The sequence below is a fragment of the Eriocheir sinensis genome, chromosome 2 (genome assembly GCF_024679095.1).
Source record: "Eriocheir sinensis breed Jianghai 21 chromosome 2, ASM2467909v1, whole genome shotgun sequence".
Lineage (NCBI taxonomy): Eukaryota > Metazoa > Arthropoda > Malacostraca > Decapoda > Varunidae > Eriocheir > Eriocheir sinensis.
The window spans coordinates 20,145,401-20,171,741 of record NC_066510.1 but is presented as its reverse complement, the minus strand read 5'-3'; the positions used below and the strand labels follow the sequence as shown (position 1 = coordinate 20,171,741).

Genomic DNA, 26,341 nt, shown 5'->3' with positions numbered 1-26,341 from the left:
ACAGTTCCCACACCTTCTTCATCAGGGACAGTATAAGATCCTGATGATGGCCATTAGTGTGGCGAGGCAGATTTATCACCACTCTTCCCTGCTGTGCCACCCACTTCAGCTCCTGACTTAGTGGCCACACTTCCCTGTGCCATCCTGTTACTATGTACACTCTGAAAAAGCATTTTTTCTTTCATTTCAATCAGCAACACAGTGCCTCCTCCAACTGTGATGCAGGTTTGGTCCCTGATTATTTGATTAATCATGAATATAACAAACAGTGTTGGAAGTTAAATAAACAGATTTTTCTTTAATACCTTGTATGTCCAACATTTGTTTTGGAAGCAGCATCCAGCAAACTTTTCAACACATCTGATGAAAAAGCATAAATTCATGACAATAAAGAAATACTGAAATAAAAATAAGATTATCAAACAGCACGACATTTAGCTTAGAGAGTATGCCAAATGCATATTAACAATCAGTTCCATGATACAAATGACTCAAAGCTTAAAGTGTCGCAAATGCCAAACAACCTGGGTGAGTAAGTAATCTGGCTGGAATGTGAACCAACAGTGGTGGTATTGGCCGATCCTTGTCACCACCGTCAGTGTTACCACGCCCACAGCCACCACCATCATCCCTGTAGTTACTGCCACCACCTCTGCCATCACCCTTGCTGTTTGTAGCACTTTCATGACCATTTCTACCAGCATCACCTTCAGTATCCCTGGAATCTTTCAGAATCTTCAAAGCATCATGCTCATCCTCACATTGCACTAGTTTAACACCTGAAAAAAGAAACAGTATCTTCGTGACTTCAATCCTACGTAACAAATACATGAGGTCTGCCAGAGTTACAAAGCTGACCTAGCGCCAGGGGTGTGGAGTCGGTGTCGGAGTCAATGTTAGGAGTTGAGGTGTCGGCTACTTTTGGCTGGAGTTGAAGTCGGAGTCAGAGTCACAAAAAAACATAACTGACTCCAATTCCTTTACATGATTAATTCTCAAGTAAAGCAAAAATCAGTACTACATGTTTTACTGTGAGTATGAGAAAAGACTTTGCTTCTCTAAATATCTAACTGGATCTCACCAAGGTAAGAAGCTGCCAAAGACACTACCACCTCCTTGTCCCTGGTAGCAGACCCAATACACAAGAGGAGTGGAGGTGAAGGAGTACTGAGGAGGTCCCACACTGCAGCCACAACTGTTGCAACACCAATACACACTCCACCATGAGAAATCACTTCTGTCGCCTCCTCACTCTCCAACATTTTCTTCTTTTCGTGGAGAATCTGAAAACATCTATGCATGTACAACCTCTCTCTTCTGTATGTGAAATGGTGGGACTTTTAATCAAAGAGTGATATGGTAATCAAAGTCCATTGACTATTAGAACACTACAAGTGAAAAAAGTGCAGAATACTGGTCGAAAAAAATTAAAAAAGGACTAACCTCAGCTACTTTGATGGCTGCTTCCTGCTGTGTGATGTATGAGGGTGTCTCCCCAGGAACTGGAGGGCCAGGCAGCCAAAGAGGTATTGGGGGTGTCTCTGGCAGATCTGTTACTAGCCCAGAGCAACTCTCACTGATGCTCCTTTGCACTTCCTCCCACACATGTTCTTGCACCTGGTGCAGTGTGAATTCTTTCAGTATCATTGTGAAACCCATGAGAGTGCTAACTCAGTTATGTAATGTACTTGAATATGTAAGCAAACAACTATAATATATAATAACACCAGTTGTAAGAATAAGTAATAGACATGAACTTTATCCTAAAAACAAACAAGATTCAGTTCCTGTACACAGTAATCTTTCTAAACTCTGGCATAATAATATTACTCATATGTTCACATCAGTTATATTACACTAATTGGAATACAAAACAAGTAAAATAATATTTTCCACTACCTTGTTGGAGTGCACAGGGAGCATGAAAGTGGAGGTAAGCACATGAAGCCACGCATGGTACACATTGAGGAATGAAGCTGAGGACACAAACGGGGATGGATCAACACGAAGAGCAGCTGCAACTTGCCAAACAAGAGCAACCTTGCCAGTGGGGGCGAAGGGCTCCTCCAGTGTATTTAGCAATGGCACCACACGCTGCTCGGAGGACGATGAACAAAAGATTACAACCAAAATCGTTTATATATTATGGCAGCAAGGTGGGCAGACTAGTGTTCAAGGATAATGTGCATAAGCAATAGCAAATTCAGAAATTTTATATGGCTTTTCCTTGAAAGAACAGCAAGGAAAGACATTAGAACAAATAAGGTAATGGATTAATAAGAACTCTGGTAGATACTTCTTCAAATCTAAAAGAATAAATGTTTTAGTAGAGGAAGATAAGTGTGAAAAGGATTATACTACAATAAAAGTAACCCACCTCTGCCACCAGAAGTGTGGCATTGGTGAGAGCAGTATGGGCATGACTCTGTAGGGGTGCAAGGTGTCTAAGTGCAGCAGAAAGGGCATCACTACTGGCAGCTCCTTGATCATGGTGCAAATGGTACAGTGCCCAGCCCCTCCAGCACCCATGAGTCTCTTCTTGGTTAGTTCCTTCATCCTCTTTCAATGTGCAAATGCACACCACATCTGAAAAATTATGTACAGTGATAATGAACCACTAATTTGTCACTAAAGCAGCTGTACTAACCTTTTCACACTCAACAGTATGAGGATGAAAAGGCAAGCTTTAAAATATAAATAATCAGTTTATCCAAAATTAACAAACTAACTTGAATATATGGTACATATATAACCCTTAAAATTATGAGAACCATGAACATATACCTCATAATGAGCACAAGTCTTATCCCATTACAGATCATATAAAATTATTATGAATTCCAGCCATTGCAAGCATAATATATTGCTTATGTGAATTAGAGTTAAATAAGTTTACAATACACAGACTCACATATGTGAGCAAGGTTCATCCAGCGAGCTCTTTGGGAGGTGAGGAAGATTCCTTTGTGGTGAGCGAGGGTCTGAATGAAACTGGCTGCTGTTGACGTCCTCTGTTCCATACCCCCAAGACCACCGACATCATCAAAGCAGAAAATAGTCGGGGAAGGTGGACTGAGAGTGTCATGTGAGGTTTGTGTCAAGTGGCTCAAAAGTATTGCCTCCACGTCCTCAGCAGTAGTGGCTGGTGTCACCTTTACCTCCACAACCACCTGAGGCACCAAAACTATATAATTCTATTTTGCTTCCCAAAGAAGAGTGCTGTGACCTAAGAGTGATTTAATTTTCATGTTTTCAGTATTATGATATCACTCTGATATGCAAAGAAAACTAAAGTGGCCTGCTTCCTATTCTCTGGCTTAATGACATTAGTATATTTACTTTTGTATATCTATATATTACACATCTCAACTCTGGTACATAATCCTTAAATTTATATATCAATTTTGCTATTGCTCTTTTTTTCACTTTTCAACTTTACACATTACTTACAGCAAAGTGTGAACAATGTCACTCACCCAGTCTTGGAGAGAAGCAAGAGCCACAGCAGTCGTGGTAGTCTTTCCACAGCCAGCATAGCCTGCTACCATCACAGGCTTGCCAGCCTGCCATACAACATACTTCATGAACCGAATGTACTATTATACCACTAAAAATCGTGTTTTTAATATAGTTTGTATATCTTATATATCTATTTAGTATAGTGTATATCTTTTTATTTAAGTACTTAGGAACAGTTCTATGTAAGCGTGGATGCATGGAGGGAGAAGTGAGGGAGATGGCAGTGAAAGGCAGACAGGTAATCAGCGCTCTGGAGAGAAAATGAAAGGAAGAAGTTTGACCATGGTGGCAAAAGATAAAATAAATAGGTAACTTTTTTCTCCCAAATCTGTCACACACATCCAAAATATTGACATGGAATGTAGCACAGCAATCATGAATACACACAGTGGAAGTTATATAAGGGGTGCATGTGGTGCATAAGGATGGAACAGAGAACAATGACAGTCATAGATAAGAAGAGTTTGGCCATGGGCTCTCTAGATGCCATCCTGCATCTATGCCGCTCAGGCTCACTACTTCCTACCCAGCACTTCTGCCTGAACACTAGTTTAACACGAAGGTATAAAAATGGTGATATTTGAAATTCCAGCAGCTTGTGTTGAGGCAGGAGTGCTGGGTAGGAGGCAGTGAGCATGAGCAGCATGGATGCAAAATGGCGAGAGGCCCAATTCTCCCTATTTACAGCTCAGAAAGCAAGTATGAGATATTTGATAGGGATGTAACAGCCAAGGGTGTGGATTGTGGAGTGCTGCATGGAGGTCTAAAGTCTAGATACATAATGAGAATGAATGAGGATGACTTTCTGAAGAGATTACATGATCAAAGGATTAAGGTAGATGTCATGGAAGACCACCAGGGAAATGGGTCAATAAAGTGAACAAGTGTGGGAGAAAGTTGGTTGGCAAGGTACTGAGAATGGTGAGAGGGAGTACTGAAACAGGGAAAATTGGAGCTGTCTCTGCCATGGCAATCCCTTTGAGGGAAGTCCCCGTGAGGAAACAAGGTGCTGGGGATATAAATAATGACATAGCTAACTTTGTTGTTAGAAAATCATAATACCAATTAGCATTTTCTGATATAATTAGTCTAAGGATCTCTTAAATTCTTAAAACTTCTACATGCCACTATCTTTAAAAACAGAAATGATTAGCATCCACTCTCATGAGAACATATACATACTGCAAACAGCAAGTTTCCTTTCCTTTTTCTGCATTGGTTTTGTACTCTTTGAACTATCTAAAAAAAATTTTTACTGGATAAAATAATGCTCACTGTCATCATTCGCTGAAGTAACCAAGTGAGCCTCTGGGTGTCAGCAGTGGGCTTTGCAAGGGATCCCACAGTTGTGGAGGATGCCTGAGGGTCTGTGGTACTCCCCCATGGCTGCCAGCTGCTGGATGCTGCATTCCAAGTCAGGTCACTCACATTGCCAGTGCTGCACAAACTCTCAAGCACTAGAAAAGAAAGCAAAAGGTGGTCAATATGTACGATATATTCCTTAAAGGGAGCATCCGCCATGTCTTTAATTATTAGCATTTGATCCTGATTATATTCATGTGAAATGTATGCTTATGATGAAGTAATATATGCTTACTTTCAGATTTGTAAGTCAATACATAATAGAAGGAAAAAATAAAATGTAATTAAAAATAAACAACTCGCAATTTCTCTGTCATCTGATGACCTATGCTGCTGAGAAAAATTACCAAAGAATCTTAAAGCAGAATCCAAAAGATTCATTCTGGCACATTTTTCAATTTTGCTTTTGTTAAATGATGAGAATTTTTTCAATTTTGTTGGTGTATCTAACGATATTCATTTTTTTCTGACAATTGTCCCTTAATTGAAAAGAAAACTCAGGATGAAAAACTTGCGCTTCAGCTTGTTTATTAAAATCGGTTAAATATCGGCAAAGTTATTGCAGAAAAACTGAAACTAATCCAGTTTTCTAAAAACAAGAGTTAAAGTCCGTGGACTTAAAGAGTTCACCCTATAAACCTGAATGCCTTCCCAGTTGGTATTCTTTACTGAATTCCAGTTTTTTCTTTGTTTTGAAGGACTTTGTGTGTCTGATGGTGTCCTTTTTTTGGGAAATCCTGGTCACGAGCCGACGTGTAACACTTATCTCTGGCTCCTCCGGGGTGACTGATGTGTGTGTGTCAGCTCTGCTGCCTCCACAGCCATCACAGATGCTAGTTTGCCTCAAGATGCCATACACATATTCTTTTAGGTCATTTTCTATGCTGAAACATGATGATGTATGCACCTGTGTATGAATTTAGCTTTATTTTTTATGTCCCAGCCTTTAACGCCAGTAGGCTTTCTTGAGGGGCCTGGATGGTAGTCAGCCCCAGCCCGTCATGGTGCAGGTAAGTGTTTTATAGTAATGTGAGTGATGAGCGGAAGAGGGCGGGGCAGGGAATTCAGCCATAACTCTGTCATTTTTGCTTATTTTTTCATAATATATTGACACAAGATAGCCAAGGCGTGTACAAAGACGCAATTTTTTTCAATTCTATTGATTTTTAAAAAAATCCATGGCAGATGCTCCCCTTAGTGTCTTACTTTTCAAAAGTTGATCACCCTCACCAATAGGAAAAATTCCTTCATAATGAAACAGCACACTCCAAAGACACATCACCTGCCACATCGGCCAGTTTTAATCAAATTTTATCAGAAAGGACCTGACCCCGCCCCTGGAAACCTGCCCTCCTCAGAGATGAGCAATAACAATGATGATACAGAGGAAAGGTATGGGAAACAGGTGATATCTAGAGAACATCTAACCTTTCATGGATGTAGCATCCAAAACAGTTTCTCCAGACACCTTTGTGAGGGCAGTAGAAAGTACATCATGCACCTTTGGTAGGATGGCAGGGTGGGCCATACACCTGCCAGCCTGCACCACAGCCTGCACGATGCCAGCCACACAGTCCACCGTTACTTCCTCATTCTGGTGTTCCCTTAGATTTTCTACCATCTTAATCTGGAACAAAAACACTCCATAGCTACTTGACCCTATAATTCATGTCACATAAGCTGTCATTGTAATGTTCAAAAAGTTATTTGCTGCTTTATATCCTTACAACATCAACTGAAGCACAGTTGAAGATAATGGAGGGGTTGTCACTGAGTACTTCCAGCAGAGGGTTTAGGAGGCGGTAAAGAAGGTAATACAGAATGGTAGCAGGAGTGGGTGGCTCCTCAGGGTGTGTGGCTGGGGTGCTGGGAATACTTGGTGTTCTGGGTGTGGCACTGGTGTCACTACGGCTGTCAGTGGTGGGAGTTTCAGGCAGGATTGATGGCTCTGGGAGAAGGGTGGCAAGGGACAGGATCTCAGGGTTGATCTGCACCACACCTGCCCGCCCTAACACCCAGCCTGGTACCTCCTCCAGACTGCATACCTGAGGAACACATGCTCATTCATGTATACAACATTCACTTCTGATTAGAGAGTTGTCTCTGATAATTAAAAAAATTACAGCAAATGTATATTCATGCACAGATTTAATACAGTGCATAAGCCACTAGTACTTGTGTTCATATATAGTAGGATCTTGATTTTCTGTCATTAGTTTGGTTATTCATCATTGTGGTGATGTTTCAAGTACACCAATGTTGGTATGTTGGTATGTGGTCTAAATCAACTGATGAGATGTGTTGGGACAAGTGACTGCTAAATAGGAGTAATAGAAAGGCAGAACAGTTGACACTGTGGAAACATTGTTGCTTAATTTGAACAAACTTTCAATTTGTGGCAGCACTTTGACTCTAAGCCCACCATTTCTTTGTGTATATTTCTCCTACAAGACATGTCCTCTCTCCTCAATCAATCAGTTTTTCAATTTGTAACATTTTTATTTCTTACCTCGACAACGAAGGTAAGGTTTGGGTTGGCAGGGAGTGCCAACAATGAATCCATGAGTAAGGTTCCAGGAAGGTCTTGGAGTCGCAAAAGACACTTGCCAGCTTCCTTACCCTCCAGAATCACAACACTGAACAGGAAAGTTATTTTCTTTTTTCTTACAAAAAAAAAACAGATGAAGGAGCAAACAATAAAATATAATATATGGTTTTAACAAAGAGAATAATTCTTAGATTAGTGAAAGTTTACTCCAAAGGTGTTGATACTTTTTAAAAAAAGTCATAGAAAGGTGGAAAAATGTAACAAATCAGATATCAAGGATATCAACATTCTGATTTCCATACAAATACAACAACAAAATCCAAAGCTGATCATTATGCTGCACCTGTGGGTGGCCTTGGTGCCAAGTCTTTGCAGAAGAGAGGAAAAAAGACCATCCTGAGCCTCAGTACCCATGAGTCTGGTCTCTGAGTAGCTCTGAAGGGACAAAAATACTCATTAGTACAACCAGAAGTAGTCCATAAGCCAGGTCACACATTGGTATCATCTAGGTAGGCAAATTCCAGTTGCTATTTTCATCTTCCTATATATGTCCACATTATTTATTGATATGATAACCCTTGCAATTTAAAGTAAATTAAAAGGATGAATAGCTACCTGAGGCTTGAGGGTGTACACGTGGCGGTCCACAAGTCGCCTGCCAGAGCTCACCACTTCAATATTTGACTCATCCACTTCATCCACAGTAATGGTGTCTCCATCAGTGAATCGTCGTGAGTCATGGGTGATAGTGCTGTCCTCACTCCTCATGGTCCTGTGGCCTGTTGGAGGAGTTCTCTGTGTCGAAGACCGTGTCCTTCCCATGTTGCGGGAGGACTTGTAGCCAGCAGTGGAGGGTGTATACTGGTGGCTGCTGGAGAGGGTCATGGCACCACACCGACGCTGGTAGATCCTCACAGCTGCAGAAATGATGGTGGTTTTCCCTGAGCGAGGAGGACCCACCACCACCACACAGCTCCACTCTTCAAGCTCTTTAGCCACATGCTCCACAGCTTCCACCTATGAGTTGCATGGAAGGAATTTACATGAGTGCACGCATTGAAAAAAGTTGTCCAAAACAAATGTAATAACTTACAGGTAGAGGTAGTGAATGCAAAGAAAATCAACGAGTTCATGGAAAGACTGTATAGGAAATGCCATGGAGATTGGATAACACAACACACCTCAAACCTGGTATATTGAAACTCACTAATTACACATACAAGTACATGTGCACTCACACACACAGGCACACACGCCTGCACGCACTCATGCACACACACACGCACGCAAGCATGCATGCACCTCTCCGTGGCGCAACTGGTTAGAGCGCTGTGCTGCCAGACTTCACGGTCTGATAGGGCGGCCTGCTCAGGCCAGATTCTTTCCGTTGACTAGAAGTGGTTACTGTCCCCCCATTGAGCAAGGGGGATGGGGTATGTGGTGTGTGAGGTCCTGGCAGTACCCAGAGATCAATGAAGAAGAGCACTTGCTCATGTCGGGAGGGTCCCTACTGGCAATTACGAGTCCAACATTATGATCAGGCCGTGGTGAATCACACACACACACAAAAAAAAAGTACTTGCTATTTAGTAACTTGTACCATACCTGCTTTGATATGACTCTCACACCCATTTTCTTCAGTACTTCTTCACTTGCAGGATCCCCTCCACTCTCTCTTTGCTGACTATGTATCTAATGAATAAGAAAAGAGCCATTATTTGCCTGAAGATTCCCATCATACATCAACAGCAGACAAAGTGTTTTCATCAGTGTGTATAGGGTATGCTTCAACTCACCAGTGTCAAGGAGGACAAAGCACTGTCAGGAGGCAAGAGATGCTCCAGCACTCTCCTTACAGCACCCAGAGATGCAGGAGGCAACCGTGGACACACTAAGGTCCTGTAACAGCAAATTAAGTGGGAAATATTAGACTTGTGAATATTTAATTTCAATAATTCATTAAAATGATCCAATAATAAAACAAAATAAATACCTGCAGCAGCAAAACATTTTAAACTTCACAAAGCAACCAACAATCAGTTCTGAGGAAAAAAGACCCACCTGAAGGCCTCAACAGCAGCCTGCATGGGCATGTAGGCAAGGTTTAGCAAACGCACTACCTCCTGTGTGAGTCGCAAGTGAAGACGTAACCCCACCATCCCTGCCAAGCCCCTGTATGACCCCAGTACCTGGCGCAGCACCTCAGTCATTGCTTCACTTGCCTCCTACAAAGGTGAACAGAATTCCAAATATATTAGGCAAAGTTAAACATGCTGTGCTGTCATAACAGAAAAGGAAAGTTTTCTCTCTTACCTGTGCCCTTGAAAGACCCTGAGCCAAGAGCCACACAAAGACCAATGTTTGTGCTGGAGGAGATGCCATATACACAGGCCTACTGAGGCTCAGGAGGGAGTGAGACAAGGGAAGGCAGCGGGTGGCCTCCTCTTGGTGATCGTAGTTGAACTGGGTGGACCCAAGGATAACACCAGCCCAAGGGTTCAGGTTTGCTTCCTGCCCAGCAATCTAAGTTGGACCACAAAACATGATTATCTAAGCATGGACAAATTTTAATGAAACATCAGGTGTGGATGAAACACATGTAAAAGAAACAGAGATGAGAAAAGTCACTTTTCTTTGTACTATATATAAAAGACACTTATACATTTTTCCCCCATCTTCTCTCACTATTTTCATCCTCTTATAATGCATTCTGACCACCCCTTTTCCATGCTGCCTCCCTTCATGCTCACCTGGATGACAGGAGTGGCACTAGTGTAGGTGTGTGCCCGGTTAAGGTTGAGGAGTGTGGATGCCAAGGCAGACAACAAGGTAGGGGATGCTTGCTCACACTCCCGCAGGTACAGCCAAGACCCACCCACCAAAGACCCTGAGGAGCCACTCATATTATATCAAACACATCTCCAAATTATACCATTTTTCATATCTCAAACATATCCTGAATTTCTACAGCACCATCGCAATGACTATAGACTGTGACACTCACCTGCTAACATGGAGCTTAATGCAGCAACTGAAGTGAAGGGTGAAAGTGTAAAGGTAAGGAGGAACCTGCCAGCAAGATGAGCAGCTGCTTCCATCAAACTCTGCCGTCCAGCACAACTCTCACCTGTTGCAGGAGTTGAGGAAAGCGTCTGGTTTAGAAGACTTTTTCTTTATATACAACTTTGCACAGCTGCTATATTCTCTTAATAATTAAGTATACTAGAATAGGACAGAAAACACACACATGCATATATGATTCTTTAATTATCAAAAATTAATATTTTCCTGTTTTCTACTGTATATACTATGTCTACTACTTGATTGTGTTCCTCTTCATTATTTCAGTGAAATAATAGGAAACCAAGTTATTGAACAGTTTATTTGAGGAGGAAATCTTGATTGGTTTTCATGTTCTGACATCAGTATTAGAAGAAAGGAATTTTTCTCACTAAAGTATAGTCTATTTTTAATTTAGAAAGAAGTAATATTCCTATCAACATTATACTAATCAAGATAAATAAAACCAGATCTTTTTCTGTTTAAAGTAGATTTCAATGCATGAACAGACTGGGTTTTGAAAAGTTTAAGGTTCAAATGGTTAAACTGAAAGAATTCAAATGTGTCAAAAATATTGGGGTTATGTAATGATGTACTGGTGCTAATATTACAGATGTGAGATGTTGCCTTGGCATGAAGATGAAAAGTCAAGGATGATAGCTATGGGGAGATGGATTTAGTAATGAATATATGTGGTACCTGGAGCACTGATAAAATGGGGAATACTACTGTGAGAGCAATGTGTGGTGGGACAAAATCAACAGACCAGAGAGCAGAGGAAAACATGTTAAGGTGCTGCAGTCATGTGGAGAGAATGGAGGAAAGGAGTGCTGAAAAAAGTTTACACCAGCGAGTAGGGTGGCAGAAGCAGACATGAAAGGTTCAGAAGATGGTGTGATATGGCAAAATAATGTGAGAAACCTTGGAAGTGAGTTGCGTGAAGCTGGAGAAATGGTGCATGACAGAATGGAGTAGAGGTTTACAAGGTTGAACATTTGATTATAAGCACACAGTATTATTGTGAGTATATGAGTCAGAGGAATAAGGCTTTCAACCATGAATATGAGAAGGGACTTAATGAAACCTGGAAAAGACACAATGGAGGGGAACTTATGAACGTCACTGACTCAATTGGAGAATAAGTGTGAGTGTAGCCCATTTCAAGGAGTGATCTTTCCCTTGTTTGTTCCATGGGCAATTGTTTTCATGGGTGGGCTATGGGCCTATCTCCACCTCAAGCACAGAGGCAAATAAGAGCCTTGCTAATGGTATAAAAATGTTTTACCTTGAGGTTGTGAAAAGAATCTCCTTCTATGTGGGTAATACAGTCCCTATGAAAATGTTAATAGTAATGATCATAATGATGGTCTGCCTTTAACCTGTATTCATTTTTTTACTGCACTACAGATATATAAAAAGTAGGTCATCAGTTTACCAATAAGGAGAGGAGGGGTGTGGGCAGCAAGCGCAGCAACAATAGAGTATAACACCCGCTCAGAGAGGGATGTGATCACGTGGTTTGGGGAGCCACAGCCACTGTACTCATAACCATAGTCAAGGCTGCCTGAGGAAAAGTCAGGTCAGGGAAAAGTCCTTTAGTCAAAACACTTCCCAAACAATAGAAGCCAAGCCAAGGAAACAGAACTTTTCTATTAACTGTTCATTACTCTCAAAAGACCCTCAACTAGATAGACAGAATTTAATTGTTGATGTGGTTAATATTTGTATATATATATATATATATATATATATATATATATATATATATATATATATATATATCTATATATAGATATATATATATATATATATATATATATATATATATATATATATATATATATATATATATACATATATACTTCAGTTATATACCACAAATGACGGTGATCCTAATTGGGTCCTACGCTGAGATGGATCTGCCATCTTGTGGCCCTGCTGGAGCCTACGCCAGAGCCAAGCCTGCGGCGTCCTGGGGTCCAGCGAGGCTTAATTGACATTTTTCTGTGCCAAACTAGCAAAATATCAGAGTTGTAATGGTCACTATCATGTTTACACCAAAAAATCTGAGTGCTGTACATTATTCATGTCACTGTAATGAACACTGTTGGCAAAATAAGAGCATTCATCGATATATCCTACAACACTCCATCCCGTGGTTAATAGGAATGCATCAGTGCGGCCTCTTGGGTAAATATTTCCGTCATGAAAGAAAAATGAAGTCAAACAAGTCTGGCATGGTGTCATACTCTCAAAATTTTATAGTAGTGGTGGAAGATGGTGTAGAAAATTTTGCCACTCAACATTCCTCCAGCTGGCATGCCACTGCCTCCAATCAGAGCGCGGGAGGTTGTTTACACTGCTGCTGAACATATCGTATGCTGCCGGCAGCACGTATTATATGTGATTTCTAAATAATAGCAAAAAACTAGTAAGAAAAATGATTTGGACATATGCTGCATGCATATTTATTTTGGTAGTTCCACCAGGGCCACCAGATGGCAGGTAGAGTTCAGTGAAGGACCCAATTATGAATTAATTAGTTCTAAGTTGTTATAACAGAAAGCAAAGCTCACTTGAGAGTGAGATCGGAGTGTTGATAGATTACCATTTTACTTATACTACCATTATTCCCTCATTTAAGAACTAAAACACAATTTCACTGTTGTTCCACAGCTTATTTATCACTGACTATAGAAAGTATAACAGTACAACAAACATAAGCGAGTATCAATAGAATCTGTATTTTGGACAGAGTTTAATAGTTTATTTCCCACCTTCTGCTGATGGAAACACTATATATATTTTTCATTAGAACTATAATTTCTATTATTACTGTTACTTTAACACTAATTTCCATGAAATCCCTGGCTCCAGAGCTATCAACTCTAACTTTAGCAATACTCTATCAAGAGGATCAAGAGGAGCACTGGGGGGGGGTAGCATGAGACAAACATGAAACATCACATTGGCACTTTACTGTATACAAATACTTGCCTGGCCACCTCACCCCCAGCAAGAAAAGCTTACTGGCAATATGGGCCTCACATAAAAACCATGTTTGCTCATACACATTATGGAACTACAAGAATATGCTCTGCTCATTTTTCTCACTCCACAATTACAGGTAACTCTCGATTTATGCGAGTTTGATTTACGCGTTTTTGAAATAACGCGGGGTCCAAAATCCAAATAAATGTTTAATTTACACGTTTTTTCCACTTATACGCAATATTTTATGGAGTGGCCACCAGATGTCTCACACAACTGGACTCACACAGCGCTGCAGCCACACAGCTGAGCTCAGTTCTTCCCGCGCGCCACTTGAACAACAATACAGTACCCACGCTGCCACGCTACTCAATAACAGGGGTGTGCAGGTATTGGGTACCAGTACTGGTGATAACAGTACCAGCTATATGGTACGGTACCAGTACCAGACTGCTCGGTACCAGTACCAATAGTACTAGCCAGTTGCTCATGGTGTCCCTCATTTCTTCCTCACACGAGTGAGGCTGAGACTGAGTGCCTGAGTGGATATCTCGGTGATATGGATATTCTCTCTCTCTCTCTCTCTCTCTCTCTCTCTCTCTCTCTCTCTCTCTCTCTCTCTCTCTCTCTCTCTCTCAATGAAGTAAATATTTATTTTTCGATAGAAACCTACCTCTTGTTTGATTTACATTGTTTTTGGTTTACGCGACCTCTTCAAGGACGCAATACTCGCGTAAATCGAGAGTTACCTGTACTTTCATCAAAAGAGACTGCCAACTCATTCCTTACGATGTGCAGAATGCAGCTGTAGATGTGAGTTCTGAGTCTGCCAGGAATAGCGCAGCTGCATCACCCAGCGATGGTCTTCCATGCCAGAAGCACTGCTCCAGGGCAAAAAGGGAGGGTAAAATACAAAGTTATATGGTTCAAAAGGGTGTTACATAACAACACATGAATGTATGACAATATGACTAATTACTCTCACTTAATATGCAACAATTAAAAGTAATTATTTCGAGTATTGCACATTTTCCTCACTTGTTTCTAATAAGAGAAGAGACCACATCCCGGGCATGTAAGGTCACCAGGAGGAATGGGAGGCAGCGGAAGGGCGGGAGAGCAGCAACAGATGCACGGCGGGAGCGACATGATCTGCCAGATGGTGTTCGCACCCAGCTGAGGGGCACTTGGGGAACCTGGGCATAATATTGAAAAGTGGTAACTGATAATGAAATCCATAATTATAAAATTTTCATTATCTCTTCAATGAGAAACTATCAAAGCAATAATATTCCCTCTAACCTCTCTTTCTTCCTGTTCAACTTCTTCCTCCTCCCTCTTCTGCTGACCTCGACCCATTGCTCCCAGCAGAAAGGTGATGTCCTCTGTTATTTTATCCAACTGCTTCCTTACTGCCAAGCGTTCACCCTAATGAGAGAACCCATTAAAAGTTACAATTAATGCGACTGATACTCCACACACTTGCTATTAACAGTTTAAGTGTGCAGCAAAATAATTTGATATCTGCTCTGTCACACAAATGAATATCTCAGCATGTAACTCTGATACCATATTAGAAGGTGTGTATTTAGGGCTTTGCAAAATAGAGGTATAGATTACATCACATTATCACTACATTTCATGACAAATGAAGAATGGCTTCAAGCCATTTTGAGAGCCTTTGCCTCACCTTCGTAGTAGCACAAAGAGCCATGTCCACACCAGCTGCCCACCACACCTGCCACGCCACTGATACAGCAGAGAGTGGATAATCCTGCAGTATGACTCGTCTATATAAAAACAAGGCAAAAATAACACTTTTGAGATGTGTGAATACCCTGGTCTCAAGAAAAGTTATCAATCAACCTCACTATATCCTCATAAACATTACACCAAAAACCAACATAAAAACAAATCTCTCTTTTAATATTAATTTACATCAACAATTATTTTCCTCAAACATCAGTACGCAATCATGATCAATAGGATACAATTAAATACTTAACAAGTAAGTCATATGAGCTACATGCATATAACCTCAAGAGAGGACCCATATTGGGGGAGAAACAGAAACATTCCTCACAGGAGTCTCTTCTCCTTGCCAAGATCCTCAATGGCCCTCTGCACTGCACCCTTCATGGCTGATTGTGTAGCATCCAGGACCCGCTGCACACCTGTCCCCACACTCAAGCCATCACTGGCACCATTCTTGATCAGAGCCACTGGTGAGAACAAATTTAGCTCCTCCCCTTCCATTGAGACCAGGCCCTTCACACCCTCCTCACTCCACCTCAAACCACACACCTGGTTGAAGAGCTGAGGCAAGGAGGAACAAGTATGAAAATTGTCTATTCAAATGCTTGACATGTGAAAGAAAATAACAGCTCAACTCACTGAACTAAGAATTACGGTAAACAAATTTCCTACATCTACCAAGAAAATTTGTACAAGGGATCATCAGTTGAAAGAGTAAGAAAAAAGAATCCTCTATGAAATTTTTGATCTCTTACACTTTCCACCACGAATTATGGTGATGGATATGGATCTATAATTAGTATGATGATGATGATATGACATTTTATCCCTGAGCTACAGACTTAATAGCAAAGAGAAAACGGAGACAGCATACATAACTAACCTTGCCTACAAGGAGATTGAGGCATTCTGGTGTGGGCTGAGCTAGGAGACCCATGAGCTCCCGGTTCGTCAGAAAATGAAGGCGGGCACACTGGCGGCGAGGGCGGCCCAAAACTTCTCCCAGCTCATTTACAAGTTGCTGGGCATATCTCTGCAGCAGCAACACTTCTTCCAAAAATGCATCATTCCCTGCTAGCTCCAACACGAATGCTCGCCTCTCCATTCTCTCCAGCAGCTTCATGGTACATAAAAAGGATTTCAGACTTCCAGCAAAATATGTCTATTAAAGGAAATTGCTACCATATATCTGTCTATAGCTCTGGTGCTCATTCCCAAGAACCATTTATACTACTATATGCCAATCTCAATTACATGAGGCTTTTTAGAGGGTACTACCTTAAATCTGGAATGAACTAAGTCAATAAATTTCCCAATACACAAATACAAGATTTCATAGAATTCTTGTCACATTCTTTTACAGTGTGCCAGTGTATCCTACCTGTCGATATCTAGCTCTTAGTTCAGAGGCATTTGGATGCTCAGAGGCAAGAGCAGATGAGAGGAGAAGTTTTACATCTTCCTGGGTGACCTGCCAAGCCTCCACTAGGGCCTCCACTGACACAAGTGTCTTTGCCAGTCTGTCTGCCTCCTCCCTAAAAGGCTGACAGTATCTGAAAGGTCATGATACTTTTGACGATCAAAACTGTTTTTTATTACTATTATTATTATATCAGAAAGATACATGTTTTAACAAGATCTAATCCATGAGACAAAGTAATAAGAGAAGGTAAAAAGGAAACCACAAATAAGTTTCAAGCAGGGTTCATTGGGTAATTTTCACAAACTAACATCTTATTACTATCAAGTCCATAATGAAACTGTTCTGAAGATTGTAATACCTACCTGGTGTTGGCCATGGCCTTGAGGGTCAGATTATGGTCATGCAGATGTTCCAGGAGATCATCCAGACCCTCTACAGTCCACACAGCTGCTGAGGTTCGCACACACAGTCTTGTTCTCTGCCAAAACTGTAACAATTTTTTAAAAAACATGAAAATACATGCATGCAAGCAACTAAAATAAAGACTTCATTTACATTAACTGCTGCATAGAAATTTAAGTTATGTTCATGTGAGACCCTTCCTTGATGTCTCACAACCTCACATTAGCTATATCCTTGATTTGTGTGTTGAGGTGACTCTCTCTGACAGCAGAATCCACAGTGGTGACAACAAGCAGAGGGTGGCGGGAGAGTCGTAGCTCCAGAACATCCCACACACTAACACTGCCAATGCCTGTTGTGGACTCCCATCGCCCACTGCAACCTGAGGAAAGAAATGTGACTATGAAAAATATACAACTGTTTGTTTGTATAACAATGACTTTAAGTTCAGTAAGAATGAGTTATTTGAGAGGTATTTCTGGTGTCAGCAGGATGGATGATGAGAACATGAGAGCATTGAAAGTGTTTATGAATGATTTGACATGCCTAGTAAGTAAGGGAAACAGAATATATGGTAGAGCACCAAAATCAATTGTGTAAAGCCACTCAATTCCACTTTACCATACTCCCCACTACAACTGTGTCACAAAACACACAAGAAGTTAATCCCGACCCAGAAAGGGTTTTACCGGCACCAGGGATTGAACCTGCAAACAGTGAGATGGGAAAGGCACTTCTTAACCAGTCGGTCAAAGAAGTACCCTGATGGCAGAGTGAGTTTGGAGGGCTTTTCTGCATCAGGTGGGTCAGTCACTACAGTTGAGCCCAACATCCTCAGGTAGTTTTGTAATGCAGGGGAAACCCAGAACAATCGATCCTCTTAAATAATTAAGGTATTAACTGTGAATTATGTGATGGTGCAGCAGGGCAGACATTCAGACAGACAGACGAACCAGTGATGGGTTAGCATCACGTGGGTCTGACTCATAGTGAAGGTGCCGATGATGGTTAGTTAGGTTTTCTTTCACGGGGAACCTCGAGGAGGAATTTTTCACCTAAGTCACGTGGGAGAGAGAAACAGCTGTCTCTGAACTCCTGAGTTTGCGGAACAGGCCAAGTATCTGTAACTACAACCACCGTTCGGTATTCTAGTGAAGCCGGCAACCACGCCAAAGGGGAGGCGAGTAGGGAAGGCGTTGAGAGCCGCCTATCAGTCGAGCCCTCGCCTCTCCTCATGCAGGTACGTGTGAAATTAGCTCCAACGGACAGCGATTATTTAGTGTGTTACAATGTTATTATTATACCTATAACGGTTAATTCAGTCGAGCCCTCGCCTCTCCTCATGCAGGTACCCTACTGACTGGGCGGTTACCCCCTTGTTGTGTAGTAATATGTAAAGTTCCCCTTTGTTGTGCCGATCCATGATCACCCTCTGGTATCTTAGACCCGCACGAATGTCTCATCCCATGGTTAACTCAGTAATAGAAAAGGTAAATTTTTTAGTGTCATTTGTATAGTCCAATGTTTGTGTGGATTCATGACCACCTTCTTGGTGTCCTGAGCCCCCATGACTACCTTGCTTCCATGATCATCCCTGTGAACACATATCGGTGGTAGGAAACATTTTTCTGTAATAATTATGTATCATTGAACCCTGATTAGGGTAGCTTGTTATTTAGCAATGGTTAGGTGTTTAAGCTATGGCCACTGTACCATATCTACCATATAGTTGTAATAGTCTGAAGAGATGAGTGAACCCTTTAAGGTGAATAGGAGTGATGAGTGATAATTATTAATTAGGATTGTTACTTAACTTCAGTAAGCTCGCTACCATTACCAACAGAATGATGAATTGTAAATAATATTGTAAATTAACTTTAGTCAGCTCGCTACCATTACCAACAGAATGATGAATTGTAAATAATATTGTTGCTTAACTTCAGTAAGCTCGCTACCATTATATACCAACATAATGTGAATAAAAAACCTCATAATTTAACCTTTGTGTTGCGTCACCCTAACAACCAAGAAGCACACTCCTAGTAAGATAATAAAAACAGAGGATCGAAGCTGAAGGCAACACAGTTTGACCAAACCAATTGGAGAAAACGTGATAGAGTGAGTTGACAAAGAAAGAATACATACCTAAGTGCAATTGATGCTGTGGGTACAATAGGATGACCCCTATTGAGAGGACAGTGTGGTAAAGTACTTGAGAGAAAGCAGACTTTGAAATGAAATAAGAGTATATGGATAGGAGCAAATAGAGTCTTTTGCTGCAGCCAATGCCCCTGAGAGTTCCAAGAATGGGTGTCAAAGTAGTTAGATAGATAGAAGTACAGTAAGTGCTATTTGACCACTAACCTGCAGCAGTCACCAGATGCTGCCAGTGTCTAGCCTGTACTGCTGGCTGTCTGAGAGCAGCAGTCACTTCCAGGCTTGTGATGTGGTCATTCAGACGTTGCTGCAGGGCTTGGCGTACTTCTGTTTCATTTCCAACTTCACATGCCTCTAGAGCTGCCTTTACACCTTCTACCTGCCCCTTCAGGTCATCCAGCTTCGCAGAGACCCAGCGCATTGTACGCCATGTCATCTCTATACTCTGTCCAAGCAAACATCATTTTATGAGCATAAGAACAGGAAGGCAGGGCAATAAAAACCAAGAACAAAAATGGAGAAAGCTGACATATACGAACTCTGAGTTGCTGGTAAATGGAAAAGACCTCTCGAAGCTGCTGCATCACAACCACAGCATAGTCCAGCCCTGGGTACTGCGTGGCTGGCAGGTCAAACACATCCTCCTCCTGGTCTAGCTGCTCCCGCTCTTTCAGAAGTTCAACCACCTTATCCGAGTACTCCTGCAGATCAATAAAATAATCAGGACCTGCAGACCTCGTTTAGAGACAACTTTATGTAGTGTCAAGGAGCAGAGTATTCTCACCTTAAGTAGACCAACACCTCTCTCTAGATCTTCACCAACACTCCCGGGACCCTGGGTCTCAAACCTCTCCTGGAATCTTTTCACTGTCTTGCTAAAGTCAGCCACTTTTTGCTGTGTCTTGGCCAGGAAGAGCGCCTGTGTGGGCTGCAGTGACCTCTTTACTGTTAGAGAATTTTGATGAAGAACTTCCAATTTCTCCGACGTTACTTCAAGTTTCCTATGATCACTATCCAAAACCTATAAGAAAGTAATGATGGTTTCAGTGCCCCTCAGAATTTAAAACAAATGTAACTTTCAATAGTTTTGGCATATCAACACTTTAATCTCTCTCTCTCTCTCTCTCTCTCTCTCTCTCTCTCTCTCTCTCTCTCTCTCTCTCTCTCTCTCTCCCCGCCCCCCCCCCCCTTTCCCCATTGCCAGTAAGGGTAACCTCAATGCCGTAGACACTGAGGGTGTGGAACATCTGGCGGACATCCAGTATGGCAGTGTGGAGGTGGGCATGTTCAGAGGTGACTTGTCGTACTGCTCGCACCACCACTGTCAGGGATGCCAGGTCTTTGGTGGGCTTCTCAAGGTTGCAATTAATGTGCTGAAAGAAATATATGAGTTAGTATTGTGCATCAGTTTGCATGAGAAATCTAAGCATTGAACATTCATAGCATTAGTATGTGCACTCTACAGTGTTTATTGAGTCAGTGAATCCTTGTTTAGCTTTTTGTCCATATCTTTCTTATACGTTTCTGGAATATTTTAAAGGTAAGATTGGTCCTTTTTATATAAGGAACGACAGCTCTTTCATAATCTGGTTAATATGAAAAATCTTCTTGTTTTAAAACGTTCTGAGATCAGACTGTTTTAAGATTTACTGTGGCCTGCGTGGCTGAAGACCTACCATAACCTGCTCCAGGACGTGGTTCAGCCTGCTGCGTGCCTCTGACAGAAGTCCGCCCCCCAGCAGTCTGACCCATTCCCCGGCCTGCTTCACGACCTGTCCCACCAGTGGCCGCACATCCAGGCTACCACAATACCCATCATGAATAACTTTATCATGAACAAAACAGGAAAAATACTTATGTCAAAGTTACATATATGATTTATACTACACATAAAAATGGCTATTGAAAGAAATGACTCCAAAATGATGGCAATAATTCACATGTGGTATTTTCCTCATGGTTCTTAAAACTGTGGATACAAAGGCATTCTAAAACAATAAAATAAAAAATCATATTTTACAAACTCAAATAGATAGACTGGTCTTTGAATTATGGCCATCGGTTGACCCTGGACTTCAACACTGCCAAGTATTGCCATAAATCAGCTCTTACCGAGTTTACAATACTGGATACACTAAGGTCTGCAAGCCACACTTTATGAGCTAACACACTACCTTGTCATGTCCAGTATGATACAGCTATGAAATAATACAAATAATCCTATTCAACCATGATCACAGAATCAACAATGGGTCACCTAACACAGCCATGTGTCTTGTGCTGGGAAGCCTGGGACAGCTCTGAGGCCAAGTGGGTGTAGAACCTCAGCTTGTCATCATACTCCTTCACCGATGGTCCGCTGCGGCAGAACCTATTAACTGTAGTACTCTTGTCCCTCCTCCAGACATGTTCATATGCATACCAGCTGCCAGGTAGACAAAAGATATGGCTATGATGTTAAGGAGAAAATATTACTAATAATGTTCACTAAAGGATACTATTGCTTTCACAGCTGGCTACTTACTACTACTTCTAATATCATTACTGCTACTACAACTACTATTACGCCTACTACTACCATGACTACTCCTTTACTCTACTATTACTACTGCTATTATTGCTACTACTACTACTACTACTACTATTACTATTGCTACTACCAACAGCAACTATCACTATCATAACCTAAATAAATCTAAAACCTCTCCTCACTTCTGCAGGTCAGTGTCAAGTGTTCTGATGACTTGGGTGAATGTGGTTGTGATGTTCTCAATGGCAGTATGAAGACGAGGATCCTGAGACACCTGCATGAATGCATAATAGAACATGTCAATGTGAGGGCAAAAATATGCCACTAGCTTGATTTTCACCTTTGCTATATTTATTTCTGCTGTTTTGGCAACAAAGTTGAAGGCAAGTTACTTAAAAAGAGGCCTTTGGGAATGAATTTTAATTACATTATCTATTTCCTTTTATGAAGAAAACTGTAGTTAATAAGAAAAGACAGCAGTTGAAATACAAGGCTAGTACAATGTTGCACACTTCTGATCAGTTCTAGGGAGCTGCAGCAAATAGATGTGGCTTAGTGCTACAATACCTGGCTGTAGAAAGTGGAGGTGGCAAGGGTGTCATCATCAGCTGTGGGGGCAGGGTTGAGGGCAACAGTGCCATCTTCCAGTTCCACCCAGTGCCGAAACACCATGGCACTGCAGAAATGGGTATCATAAATAGGAGAAAGGAGATGGAGAGTAAAACAGAGGAGAAAAGTCATATTCACTCATTATGAGCACACTGAGAGAAAAGTCACTCAGTCATTCATGAAGAGGAGTATACCATTCAAGTGTATAACTGACCTTGAAACCGTGACATATAAATCTAACCCAAAAATACTGACCAACACTTATGGTTACAAACAAAGGGATTTATGAAATAAGGTAAATCTTACTTCTGCTTTCTGTATCCTTCCTACTCACCTTCTGACAGTGTGGCCAAGAGCATCAGCCAGAATGGAGGTGAGGGTGCGTGCAGGAGGTGTAAGGGTGAGACTGGAGGTAGAAGTGAGGCTGGCCTCTACACCAAACACCACCTCCTGACCCTGCAGCAGCTGCTCCATACTGTTGATGCTGTTTACCAACATCCTGCAGGCAAGATCAAGCAAAGATATAAGTTGACAGATTGAGATACAGGAAATTAATCCTTTAATATTGGCATACATATTCACAAAGTAAGAAAAAAAGAATAAGAAATGCTACAATGAAAACAATGGTGGGCCACCAGTCTCACATGGTAACAGCTTCCTGCACATTATGCTGCCAGTGAAGGAGGAATGGGGACAGTCTGGCCTTGAGGTCTGGGGCAGTGCGTATGTGGGCAATGAGGGACTCTGGGGCGCCCTCCTCTGCACTGCTGAGGAGCAGTCCTGCAGACCCCAATGTGGTGACCAGCCTCTCGTACACCTCCACCAGCTCCTCCACCATTTCATTGCATCTCACTTTACACTCCCCCACCAGCTCCTTTAATTGCATCAGAAAGTATGATGAGGGGCTTACATCTCCATATATGTATATATTTTATGAAGCTCCTGATCAAGACCCTTATTGCACAAGCAAGAAATATCTTATCAAAGAGATGTTACAGACCCTAGCATAACACCACCTAACAGATAAAGATAAGCTCTGAATTATCTGTCCTTAAAACACAACAATCTTTGCTAAACATTCTGTGCTTACTCATATTCATGCACATTTATTTCTCACATTTGATTTTAGTGATATGACTGATTTTGGGTAACAAAATACTACAGTTGTTGGTGCTTCAGCCAAATCAATTACACGTGTGCCTCAAAAAATGAAAGCAGGCAATTAAAAATCACAGACTTCCAATATCAATGAAAATACCTAAATTTAGTTGTAAAATTGGTACTGATCTGATAATTTAGAACCGACTGTTTATTTTTCAATTAATCATTTACTTCACGTCATGAACTTGCATATTATGAATATTTTTGACATCAATTAAATGCTAAATGTGAGAACTGTACTAAGTTCCCTTCACTTTAGTTCCCTTCAATAAATAATAGGGAAAAGGCAACATAATACTCATCGGTAGCAGAAGCCACACAAGGTGCCTGCAAACTTGGTTCCTGACCTGCAGGGAGGGTGGGTGCGGGCTGGTGTCAGTGGTGCTTCTGGGGGCAGGGTTCAGGAGGCGAGTATCCCGAATGGTGGCAAGATGGTCTTCCAAGTGGAGTGTGATGCTGCAGGAGGTAAGGAATAAAGTGACATTAGGCCTCTGAATATAAATGGAAAGTGCAATTGCAATCTCTCTCTCTCTCTCTCTCTCTCTCTCTCTCTCTCTCAAAATCGCGTCAAACCTCAAATTCTCACAGCAATGCATCGATGCAGCAAATAAAGCGAACAGAATGTTGGGCTTCATTAAAAGAAACTTTGTATTCAAGAATAAAGATGTAATACTCTACAACAGTTTAGTCAGACCCCATTTGGAATATGCGTACAGTTTTGGTCTCCCCACCATGCAAAGGATATTGCTAAATTAGAAGGTGTTCAGCGTCGAGGCAGCAAAATGATCCTTCCTTAGAAAGGCTTTCTACCCTTAACATGTTCTCTCTTGAGAAACGCCCGAGGAAAACTGATCGAATGTTTTAAAATACTTAATGGTTTCACGAATGTAGACAGATCAACATTGTTTATGATCGATGACACTTTGCGCACGAGGAACAATGGCGTAAAACTCAGATGTAGACAAGTAAATTCAGAATGGAATAAGCTTCCACCGTCAGTGGTCCAGTGTAACACGATTGACTCCTTCAAAAATAAGCTCGACCGTCACTTCCTTCAACTTAATATCAACTAGAGTAGAAATGCAACGTTTTGGAGTCTTCTGATTAATGTAAAATCACTTAGGTTTAAGGACAGACCACCAAGTCTGGACCATTGGTCTGATTTTCTATGTAATCTCTCTCTCTCATAAGAACATAAGAACATAAGAACGCAGGAATCTACAAGAGGCCGTTAGGCTTATACGAGGCAGCTCCTTTGACCCTAAGCTCCCGTGTATCTAACCCCACCTAATATTGCTGTCCATGAATTTATCTAGTCTATTTTTGAATGTGACAATTGTATTGGCACTCACCACATGACTGCTAAGCCTATTCCACTCATCCACCACCCTATTAGTAAACCAATTTTTGCCTATGTCCCTGTTGAATCTGAATTTATCCAGTTTAAACCCATTACTTCGTGTCCTACCCGGTTCTCTTACCAACAAAACCTTATGAATGTCTCTCTTATTAAAGCCCTTCATCCATTTATAAACCTCGATCATGTCTCCACGCACCCTTCGCCTTTCTAGAGAATGCAAGTTTAACTGTTTGAGTCTTTCCTCGTATGGCAAGTTTCTCAACCCCTGAATCATCTTAGTCATCCTCCTCTGCACCGATTCTAACATTTTGATATCCATTCTCTCTCTCTCTCTCTCTCTCTCTCTCTCTCTCTCTCTCTCTCTCTCTCTCTCTCTCTCTCTCTCCACCATCACTCCATTCTTCACCTGATGAGCTTGTTGGCAAGGGCCCTGACATGCTCAATGACATCCCTGCAGGAGGTACTGAAGTGGGTGAGAGCAGCAGGGGACCAAGTCACCACTCTCTGTCCTGCTGCCAGTACACGGTCAGCACCTCTCAACTCAGCACTTAGCAACTCACGCTGTAGAAAAGAAAAGTAAAATATCAAAAAGGTAAGAAAAATATTTCAGGTTTCCATTTTAGCAAACTTAAGTAGCCAGTGCTGGTTCTAGTCCAGTGGTTCTTAACCTTTCCGGAGGCGCCGAACCCTAACGAAAACCTCTGCACAATAGCCGAACCACTCAAGTATGAGGAAAAAAACATACAAATGGAAGAAAAAATGCTTCAGAGTTCAAGAGTATATTAATTTTGGATAATACAAAGAATGGATTCCATTTTAATTCATAAAAATCTGAAAGAAAATTTGCTTAGAATTCAAATGCAAAATTGCATTGTTTTTCGGGATTGTCTTCGCCGAACCCCTGAGACTGGCTCGCCGAACCCCTGGGGTTCAGTCAAACCCAGGTTAAGAACCACTGTTCTAGTCTTTCTCGTGGCTTAAGCTGGATTCCATTTCAAGTCTCCCCCTCCTCCCCACCTCTTTGTTCACATTTTTTTTTCCCTATGCATTCACCCCACAAGTTATGTTTCTGTCCTATGCAATGTAAAGTAAATATGTATATATAGTTTTGATTGATTTTGTTTAACATTTTTGTTTATAGTAGTAATTTTTTCACGGAGGGGAATAAGAAAAGCACCATCTCGACAAGCACGGTTTTCTTTATATATATATATATATATATATATATATATATATATATATATATATATATATATATATATATATATATATATATATATATATATATATATATATATATATATATATATATGCTAAGGACCCCCCCGTGATCAGAGGCCTTACACAATGAGTGAAGTGAGCATATAGGAATGGCCAGCAATTTAAGTAACTTAGTCTGAATAAGAATACATGAAAATAGTTAATATAATAATAGACAACTGTTAACAATGATAATGTTTTGAT

At 41.2% G+C, this 26,341-nt stretch overlaps 1 protein-coding gene across 4 annotated transcripts in view; it reads right to left on the bottom strand.

Annotated features, from left to right (window-relative positions):
• The window catches only part of LOC127001253 (uncharacterized), an 89,516-nt gene that overhangs the window by 45,479 nt on the left and 17,696 nt on the right, over positions 1-26,341 (bottom strand). For all 4 annotated transcript variants that reach the window (XM_050865620.1, XM_050865602.1, XM_050865590.1 and 1 more), the window contains exons 18-60: positions 25,284-25,438; positions 23,865-23,973; positions 23,001-23,230; positions 22,691-22,855; positions 22,315-22,423; positions 21,930-22,021; positions 21,475-21,642; positions 20,894-21,017; positions 20,432-20,590; positions 20,002-20,238; positions 19,757-19,918; positions 19,425-19,662; positions 17,282-17,442; positions 17,021-17,145; positions 16,617-16,788; positions 16,119-16,352; positions 15,564-15,796; positions 15,171-15,270; positions 14,783-14,908; positions 14,519-14,676; positions 14,270-14,361; positions 11,925-12,053; positions 10,434-10,556; positions 10,180-10,316; positions 9,743-9,952; positions 9,491-9,654; positions 9,226-9,328; positions 9,035-9,121; positions 8,045-8,446; positions 7,773-7,864; positions 7,391-7,517; positions 6,609-6,926; positions 6,310-6,508; positions 4,795-4,976; positions 3,477-3,563; positions 2,912-3,170; positions 2,378-2,586; positions 1,900-2,094; positions 1,444-1,617; positions 1,082-1,283; positions 525-779; positions 306-360; positions 14-161 (exon numbers count right to left, since the gene is read on the bottom strand). In XM_050865620.1, the coding sequence (XP_050721577.1) occupies positions 14-161; positions 306-360; positions 525-779; positions 1,082-1,283; positions 1,444-1,617; positions 1,900-2,094; positions 2,378-2,586; positions 2,912-3,170; positions 3,477-3,563; positions 4,795-4,976; positions 6,310-6,508; positions 6,609-6,926; positions 7,391-7,517; positions 7,773-7,864; positions 8,045-8,446; positions 9,035-9,121; positions 9,226-9,328; positions 9,491-9,654; positions 9,743-9,952; positions 10,180-10,316; positions 10,434-10,556; positions 11,925-12,053; positions 14,270-14,361; positions 14,519-14,676; positions 14,783-14,908; positions 15,171-15,270; positions 15,564-15,796; positions 16,119-16,352; positions 16,617-16,788; positions 17,021-17,145; positions 17,282-17,442; positions 19,425-19,662; positions 19,757-19,918; positions 20,002-20,238; positions 20,432-20,590; positions 20,894-21,017; positions 21,475-21,642; positions 21,930-22,021; positions 22,315-22,423; positions 22,691-22,855; positions 23,001-23,230; positions 23,865-23,973; positions 25,284-25,438 (7,206 nt within the window). The remainder of the gene's footprint in view (positions 1-13; positions 162-305; positions 361-524; positions 780-1,081; positions 1,284-1,443; positions 1,618-1,899; positions 2,095-2,377; positions 2,587-2,911; positions 3,171-3,476; positions 3,564-4,794; positions 4,977-6,309; positions 6,509-6,608; positions 6,927-7,390; positions 7,518-7,772; positions 7,865-8,044; positions 8,447-9,034; positions 9,122-9,225; positions 9,329-9,490; positions 9,655-9,742; positions 9,953-10,179; positions 10,317-10,433; positions 10,557-11,924; positions 12,054-14,269; positions 14,362-14,518; positions 14,677-14,782; positions 14,909-15,170; positions 15,271-15,563; positions 15,797-16,118; positions 16,353-16,616; positions 16,789-17,020; positions 17,146-17,281; positions 17,443-19,424; positions 19,663-19,756; positions 19,919-20,001; positions 20,239-20,431; positions 20,591-20,893; positions 21,018-21,474; positions 21,643-21,929; positions 22,022-22,314; positions 22,424-22,690; positions 22,856-23,000; positions 23,231-23,864; positions 23,974-25,283; positions 25,439-26,341) is intronic.